The 9160-nt window shown below is 56.3% G+C and overlaps 1 protein-coding gene across 2 annotated transcripts in view; it reads left to right on the top strand.

The window, feature by feature from the left end:
* Positions 1-2729: 2729 nt before the first annotated feature.
* ELP3 (elongator acetyltransferase complex subunit 3) overlaps positions 2730-9160 on the top strand; it is a 154235-nt gene continuing 147804 nt past the window's right edge. Inside the window, exons 1-2 of one of the 2 annotated variants that reach the window (XM_038397962.2) lie at positions 2730-3059; positions 8357-8456. In XM_038397962.2, the coding sequence (XP_038253890.1) occupies positions 3041-3059; positions 8357-8456 (119 nt within the window). In that variant the 5' untranslated portion in view covers positions 2730-3040. Of the gene's footprint in view, positions 3060-3380; positions 3457-8356; positions 8457-9160 lie in introns of those variants that run through there. The other variant, XM_038397963.2, reaches the window with a different exon arrangement.

Raw genomic sequence — 9160 nt, 5'->3', positions numbered from 1 at the left:
GTCAGCATGGATTCACCAAGGGAAGGTCATGCCTGACTAATCTAATCGCCTTTTATGATGAGATTACTGGTTCTGTGGATGAAGGGAAAGCAGTGGATGTATTGTTTCTTGACTTTAGCAAAGCTTTTGACACGGTCTCCCACAGCATTCTTGTCAGCAAGTTAAGGAAGTATGGGCCGGATGAATGCACTATAAGGTGGGTAGAAAGCTGGCTAGATTGTCGGGCTCAACGAGTAGTGATCAATGGCTCCATGTCTAGTTGGCAGCCGGTGTCAAGTGGAGTGCCCCAGGGGTCGGTCCTGGGGCCCGTTTTGTTCAATATCTTCATAAATGATCTGGAGGATGGTGTGGATTGCACTCTCAGCAAATTTGCGGATGATACTAAACTGGGAGGAGTGGTAGATACGCTGGAGGGGAGGGATAGGATACAGAAGGACCTAGACAAATTGGAAGATTGGGCCAAAAGAAATCTAATGAGGTTCAATAAGGATAAGTGCAGGGTCCTGCACTTAGGATGGAAGAATCCAATGCACCGCTACAGACTAGGGACCGAATGGCTCGGCAGCAGTTCTGCGGAAAAGGACCTAGGGGTGACAGTGGACGAGAAGCTGGATATGAGTCAGCAGTGTGCCCTTGTTGCCAAGAAGGCCAATGGCATTTTGGGATGTATAAGTAGGGGCATAGCGAGCAGATCGAGGGACGTGATCGTTCCCCTCTATTCGACACTGGTGAGGCCTCATCTGGAGTACTGTGTCCAGTTTTGGGCCCCACACTACAAGAAGGATGTGGATAAATTGGAAAGAGTACAGCGAAGGGCAACAAAAATGATTAGGGGTCTAGAGCACATGACTTATGAGGAGAGGCTGAGGGAGCTGGGATTGTTTAGTCTGCAGAAGAGAAGAATGAGGGGGGATTTGATAGCTGCTTTCAACTACCTGAAAGGGGGTTTCAAAGAGGATGGCTCTAGACTGTTCTCAATGGTAGCAGATGACAGAACGAGGAGTAATGGTCTCAAGTTGCAATGGGGGAGGTTTAGATTGGATATTAGGAAAAACTTTTTCACTAAGAGGGTGGTGAAACACTGGAATGCGTTACCTAGGGAGGTGGTAGAATCCCCTTCCTTAGAGGTTTTTAAGGTCAGGCTTGACAAAGCCCTGGCTAGGATGATTTAACTGGGACTTGGTCCTGCTTTGAGCAGGGGGTTGGACTAGATGACCTTCTGGGGTCCCTTCCAACCCTGATATTCTATGATTCTATGATTCTATGATTAGGGTCACGTGCTGCCCGTGTTTCTTCACCAGTTTGTTACCAGATTTGCCCATTACTTTGGGATATGCTCATTTATTAGGGTTATTCTGGGGGCCGTTCTGTAATTCTATCAATGTACTGCTTGTGTGACCTGTGTTTTCATATGGAGCTCTACTCCTCCCTTCTGCAAGTCCCCTCCCAATGGAGCTATCTTGCAGGACCTAGGTTCCCCAGGGGTGGGTTCCTCCAGCCACAGAATCAGATGAACACACACGCTCGCTAACAGAGCAAGTCTAAGTGGACCGGGTCAATCAGCATGCTCAAGCTGATCCCCTTATATGTCCCTGTATTCAATGGGCTAGGTGAAGCAGCACTCTGAAGCTGGACTGGGCAAAGCAGCACTTTCAGCTGCCAGCGTTATGCCACAGGTTCAGCACATTCCTATCCCCACTTTCACATTACAATTATACTGGTAGTAACCCACTTGATGAGCAAACCCCACAGTATTTTAGGGCACTACAGGGATCTGTAGCTTAGGTAAAAGAAGGGTTGCTGCAGAGTAAATGGGGAAGATACAAACACAAGAGTAAAGTTCAGAGAGAGAGAGAGGCAACCAGCTTAACCATAAAAGTTATTTATTGAATAATAGTGATATCTATTCAAGGAGAGCCTAAACAAAATAACAGTTATATTATTAAAGGTTAATGCCTGAGGTAGAAAAGGAAACCGAGAGAGAGGGAGGGATCTCATCCACTCCAGGAAGCTTGAACTCATCAGGGTTCCCAGGTGATGGTGGTAGCTCAGGGTCTTGGATCAGTCAAGAGTAAATGAAATCCCCATAGAACTGAAGCAGAGTTTGGTCCATGCATCAGAACTTACTGGAATGCATCCGATGAAGTGAGCTGTAGCTCACGAAAGCTTATGCTCTAATAAATTTGTTAGTCTCTAAGGTGCCACAAGTACTCCTTTTCTTTTTGCGAATACAGACTAACACGGCTGCTACTCTGAAACTTGGAGTGTAAGTAGTGGTTTTTGTAGAGAAAATACAATGGTCCAAGGGAGGACCCTAGATTTGTTTATGGGTAAACTGATGACTCAAGGGTTTTCTTTAGGTTAGATAATAGGAGCTGATCACTCCTAGCTATAAGAAACCGAGGACTTGTGGCACCTTAGAGACTAACAAATTTATTAGAGCATAAGCTTTCGTGAGCTACAGCTCACTTCATTGGATGCATCCGATGAAGTGAGCTGTAGCTCACGAAAGCTTATGCTCTAATAAATTTGTTAGTCTCTAAGGTGCCACAAGTACTCCTTTTCTTTTTGAGAATACAGACTAACACGGCTGCTACTCTGAAACTGTAAGGAGAGTGATCACTTAAGATGAGCCATCACCAGCAGCAGGGGGGGGAAGGAGGAAAACCTTTCATGGGGACAAGCAGGTAGGCTAACTCCAGTCTCTATTCAAGCCTAAGTTAATTGTAACTGTTGCCCCCTCCTGGGGGGGGGTTTGTCCCCGCACAGGGTCTGGCAGCGCTTAACCCAGGCTCCCACCCCCGATTTTCCCTCTTCTGCCCCCTGCTCAGAGCCTAACTCCCCCCCTCCCCCCCGCTACGTTGACCCTTTTGAACCCCTCCCACGAGCCCGCAGCCCCGTCTGAGGGGAAGTCAGGGCAGAGGGAGAGAGGGCAACTGCATCAGCGAAGGCCACTGCGCACGCTCCGCTCGGGTGAGCATGCGCAGTGCGCCCACGGGCCGGGGGCGGGCGGTTGTTGGCCGCGAGGGGAGGCTGCAGCATGAAGCAGAAGAGGAAAGGTAACGGCGGCGGCGGCGGCGCCCCGCGTCTCTTCCTCGGGCTTGGGGACTCCCCTCGCGCCTGGGGCTCGAGCGCCGAGGCTGTTGGGCGGGCGCTGGGTGCTTGCCGCTGCCCGCCGCTCACGTGCCCGCTGGGGGTCCGAGGGGAGCCGCGCGCAGGAGAGGGAGGAAGCCCCAGTGGGGGGGGGGGGGGCAGCCCCCGTCCCCGGCCTTTTCGTGTCACCGCCTCGCCTGAGGCGGTGTCGACACGGGCCCTTCCCTCGCTGCGACGTCAGTCGCTCAGGGCTGTGAAAAAACACCCGCCCCAGAAGGTGTCGCGGCGAACGCCCCCGCGCGGGCCGCGTTTCCTGCCGGGGGAGCCGCGCGGCGAAGCTGCTTTTCTGTCGCTCTCCCCAGGGTACAGGTGCCTGGGCCCGGCTGCGCTGTTGGAAGGGGGGCGGGGCGGACCTGGCCACGGGCTCTTCAGGCCGGCAGGGAGCCCCGGGGTCGGCCCCATTGGCCTCCTGGGCACGTCCCTGAATTAATCCCAGAACTAGAGCAGGGGCGGGCAAACTTTTTGGCCTGAGGGCCGCAGCGGGTTTCTGGAATTGTATGGCGGGCCGCGTGCCTCCCCAAACTGCCAGGCGTGGCCCGTCCCCGCCCCCTATCCAACCCCCCCCCCCCCGCTTCCTGCCCCCTGACGGTGCCCCCTCCCCCCCCCGGACTCCTGCCCCGCCCTATCCTCCCTGTTCCCTGATGGCCCCCTGCGGACCCCTACTCCATCCACCCCCACTCTCGGTCCCCTGAGTGCTCCCGGACCCCCTGTCCCTAACTGCCCCATCCAACCCCCCCAGCTTCCTGACTGCCCCCCCAGGACCCCTACCCCATCCTCCACCCCCACCCCCACCCCCACTCTCAGTCCCCTGCGTGCTCCCGGACCCCTTGTCCCTAACTGCCCCATCCAACCCCCCCAGCTTCCTGACTGCCCCCCCAGGACCCCTACCCCATCCTCCACCCCCACTCTCGGTCCCCTGAGTGCTCCCGGATCCCCTGTCCCTAACTGCCCCATCCATCCCCCCCAGCTTCCTGACTGCCCCCCCAGGACCCCTACCCCATCCTCCACCCCCACTCTCGGTCCCCTGAGTGCTCCCGGATCCCCTGTCCCTAACTGCCCCATCCAACCCCCCCAGCTTCCTGATTGCCCCCCCAGGACCCCTACCCCATCCTCCACCCCCACTCTCGGTCCCCTGAGTGCTCCCGGACCCCCTGTCCCTAACTGCCCCATCCAACCCCCCCAGCTTCCTGACTGCCCCCCCAGGACCCCTACCCCATCCTCCACCCCCACCCCCACCCCCACTCTCAGTCCCCTGCGTGCTCCCGGACCCCCTGTCCCTAACTGCCCCATCCATCCCCCCCAGCTTCCTGACTGCCCCCCCAGGACCCCTACCCCATCCTCCACCCCCACTCTCGGTCCCCTGCGTGCTCCCGGACCCCCTGTCCCTAACTGCCCCATCCAACCCCCCCAGCTTCCTGACTGCCCCCCCAGGACCCCTACCCCATCCTCCACCCCCACTCTCGGTCCCCTGAGTGCTCCCGGATCCCTTGTCCCTAACTGCCCCATCCAACCCCCCCAGCTTCCTGACTGCCCCCCCAGGACCCCTACCCCATCCTCCACCCCCACTCTCGGTCCCCTGAGTGCTCCCGGACCCCCTGTCCCTAACTGCCCCATCCAACCCCCCCAGCTTCCTCACTGCCCCCCCAGGACCCCTACCCCATCCTCCACCCCCACTCTCGGTCCCCTGAGTGCTCCCGGACCCCCTGTCCCTAACTGCCCCATCCAACCCCCCCAGCTTCCTCACTGCCCCCCCAGGACCCCTACCCCATCCTCCACCCCTACCCCCATCCCCACTCTCAGTCCCCTGAGTGCTCCCGGACCCCTTGTCCCTAACTGCCCCATCCAACCCCCCCAGCTTCCTGACTGCCCCCCTCCTGGGACCCCTACCCCATCCTCCACCCCCACTCTCGGTCCCCTGAGTGCTCCCGGACCCCCTGTCCCTAACTGCCCCATCCAACCCCCCCAGCTTCCTGACTGCCCCCCCAGGACCCCTACCCCATCCTCCACCCCCACCCCCACTCTCGGTCCCCTGAGTGCTCCCGGACCCCTTGTCCCTAACTGCCCCATCCATCCCCCCCAGCTTCCTGACTGCCCCCCCAGGACCCCTACCCCATCCTCCACCCCCACCCCCACCCCCACTCTCGGTCCCCTGAGTGCTCCCGGACCCCCTGTCCCTAACTGCCCCATCCAACCCCCCCAGCTTCCTGACTGCCCCCCCAGGACCCCTACCCCATCCTCCACCCCCACTCTCGGTCCCCTGAGTGCTCCCGGACCCCCTGTCCCTAACTGCCCCATCCATCCCCCCCAGCTTCCTGACTGCCCCCCCAGGACCCCTACCCCATCCTCCACCCCCACTCTCGGTCCCCTGAGTGCTCCCGGACCCCCTGTCCCTAACTGCCCTATCCAACCCCCCCAGCTTCCTGACTGCCCCCCCAGGACCCCTACCCCATCCTCCACCCCCACCCCCACCCCCACTCTTGGTCCCCTGAGTGCTCCCGGACCCCCTGTCCCTAACTGCCCCATCCAACCCCCCCAGCTTCCTGATTGCCCCCCCAGGACCCCTATCCCATCCTCCACCACCACCCCCACTCTCGGTCCCCTGAGTGCTCCCGGACCCCCTGTCCCTAACTGCCCCATCCATCCCCCCCAGCTTCCTGACTGCCCCCCCAGGATCCCTACCCCATCCTCCACCCCCACTCTCGGTCCCCTGAGTGCTCCCGGATCCCCTGTCCCTAACTGCCCCATCCAACCCCCCCAGCTTCCTGATTACCCCCCCAGGACCCCTACCCCATCCTCCACCCCCACTCTCGGTCCCCTGAGTGCTCCCGGACCCCCTGTCCCTAACTGCCCTATCCAACCCCCCCAGCTTCCTGACTGCCCCCCCAGGACCCCTACCCCATCCTCCACCCCCACCCCCACCCCCACTCTTGGTCCCCTGAGTGCTCCCGGACCCCCTGTCCCTAACTGCCCCATCCAACCCCCCCAGCTTCCTGATTGCCCCCCAGGACCCCTATCCCATCCTCCACCACCACCCCCACTCTCGGTCCCCTGAGTGCTCCCGGACCCCCTGTCCCTAACTGCCCCATCCATCCCCCCCAGCTTCCTGACTGCCCCCCCAGGACCCCTACCCCATCCTCCACCCCCACTCTCGGTCCCCTGAGTGCTCCCGGATCCCCTGTCCCTAACTGCCCCATCCATCCCCCCCAGCTTCCTGATTGCCCCCCCAGGACCCCTACCCCATCCTCCACCCCCACTCTCGGTCCCCTGAGTGCTCCCGGACCCCCTGTCCCTAACTGCCCTATCCAACCCCCCAGCTTCCTGACTGCCCCCCCAGGACCCCTACCCCATCCTCCACCCCCACCCCCACCCCCACTCTTGGTCCCCTGAGTGCTCCCGGACCCCCTGTCCCTAACTATCAATCAAGGATAAATGCAGGGTCCTGCACTTAGGATGGAAGAATCCAATGCACCGCTACAGACTAGGGACCGAATGGCTCGGCAGCAGTTCTGCGGAAAAGGACTTAGGGGTGACAGTGGACGAGAAGCTGGATATGAGTCAGCAGTGTGCCCTTGTTGCCAAGAAGGCCAATGGCATTTTGGGATGTATAAGTAGGGGCATAGCGAGCAGATCGAGGGACGTGATCGTTCCCCTCTATTCGACACTGGTGAGGCCTCATCTGGAGTACTGTGTCCAGTTTTGGGCCCCACACTACAGGAAGGATGTGGATAAATTGGAAAGAGTACAACGAAGGGCAACGAAAATGATTAGGGGTCTAGAGCACATGACTTATGAGGAGAGGCTGAGGGAGCTGGGATTGTTTAGTCTGCAGAAGAGAAGAATGAGGGGGGATTTGATAGCTGCTTTCAACTACCTGAAAGGGGGTTTCAAAGAGGATGGCTCTAGACTGTTCTCAATGGTAGCAGATGACAGAACGAGGAGTAATGGTCTCAAGTTGCAATGGGGGAGGTTTAGATTGGATATTAGGAAAAACTTTTTCACTAAGAGGGTGGTGAAACACTGGAATGCGTTACCTAGGGAGGTGGTAGAATCTCCTTCCTTAGAGGTTTTTAAGGTCAGGCTTGACAAAGCCCTAGCTGGGATGATTTAACTGGGACTTGGTCCTGCTTTGAGCAGGGGGTTGGACTAGATGACCTTCTGGGGTCCCTTCCAACCCTGATATTCTATGATTCTATGATTCTAACTGCCCCATCCAACCCCCCCAGCTTCCTGATTGCCCCCCCAGGACCCCTATCCCATCCTCCACCACCACCCCCACTCTCGGTCCCCTGAGTGCTCCCGGACCCCCTGTCCCTAACTGCCCCATCCAACCGCCCCAGCTTCCTGACTGCCCTCCTCCCGGGACCCCTGCCCCATCCAACCATCCCTTTTCCCTGACTGCCCCCAGACCCTTTGCCCCAACTGCCCCCCGCCTCCCCATTCAACCCCCTCTTCTTCCTGACTGCCCCTCTGGGACCCCTGCCCCATCCACCCCCCTGACCACCCCCCCCCGAACTTCCCTGCCCTCTAGCCAATCCTCCACACTCCCTGCCCCCTTACCATGCTGCCTGGCGCCCCGGTGGCTGGCAGCGTGGCTGCACCAGGACAGGCAGCACAAAGCACTGGGTCAGGCCGGGCTCTGCAGCCGCGCTGCCCAGAGTATTGTGCCGCGTGGGGGAGGGTGGACAGCCTCCTGCGACAGGCAGGACGGCGTCGCGGGCTGTAGTCTGAACTAGAACATCTCATTTAAAAAAAAAAAAAGTCTTGATTTAAATTTTTCCAATGATGGAGAATCCAGCCCAGCCCTTGGGAAGTTGTTCCAGGGGTTAATTACCTTCTCTGCTGAAAACTTGTGCCTTAGTTCTAGTCTGAATTTGTCTAGATTCAACTTCCTGTGTTATATTTTCAACTTTGTGTCTTTTCTGGCATTAGTGCAAGAGGCTCAACAGTGAGAGGTCATCGGAAGTGAAGATGGAGTTTGTGTTTTACACATAAAACAAAACAAATATCTTATGACAGTTGTTTCCCTCAATAAGGGAGTAATGTATATCAGGAATCGTGCATTGGCATAGCTCCGTAGGGTCAGCAGCCTAAGGCTGGAATTGTAGGAAGTGTTAGCTTGAATTAGTAATTTTCACAAATGGTTAGCATATGTCATATGTATGTGTGGTGATTTTTGCCTGAACATACTTCATTTTTATTTCAGGAGACCTCAGCCATGCAGAGCTGATGATGATGACAATAGCTGATGTCATTAAACAGCTGATTGAGGCTCATGAGCAGGGAAGAGATGTGAATCTAAATAAGTAAGTAGTGCTAGCCAGTGACTTATCTCTATGCTTCCCAGGGCAGGTACCCAGACTGGAGGAATAATTATCTATTCAGGCATTTTTAAAAATAGTACTTAGTTTTCACATGCCAACTGAATTTCTTTCACCAATATATATCTTATATAATTGCATTTGTGTGCTGACTTGAAAATATACCCATTTACTTCATTCAGAGCTTTTATACCATGGCATGAATCATACTAATGAAATAGAATAAACATGTCTCTTATTTTTTTTTTACATTGTAAGTCTGTCCAACCTGTTAGTCCCACAGAGGCAATGCAGAACCAGGAGTACTTGTGGCACCTTGAGGCAATACAGGGTATGTCTACACAGCAAAAAACAAAACAAACCCTCCACTGACTCGGGCTTGCATTGTGGGGCTAAAAATATCAGTGTAGATCATAGAATCATAGGACTGGAAGTGACCTTGAGAGGTCATCTAGTGCAGTCTCCTTCACTCATGGCAGGACTAAGTATTATTTAGACCATCCCTGACAGGAGTTTGCCTAACCTGCTTTTAAAAGTCTCCAATGACAGAGATTCTACAACCTCTGTAGGCAATTTATTCCAGCGCTTAACCACCCTGACAGGAAGTTTTTCCTAATGTCCAACCTAAACCTCTCTTGCTGCAAGTTAAGACTATTGCTTCTTATCCAATCCTCAGAGGTTAAGGAGAA

Source organism: Dermochelys coriacea, chromosome 3 (assembly GCF_009764565.3).
Source record: "Dermochelys coriacea isolate rDerCor1 chromosome 3, rDerCor1.pri.v4, whole genome shotgun sequence".
In the NCBI taxonomy this organism is placed as follows: Eukaryota; Metazoa; Chordata; order Testudines; family Dermochelyidae; genus Dermochelys; species Dermochelys coriacea.
This window is presented reverse-complemented; position numbering and strand designations above follow the sequence as displayed.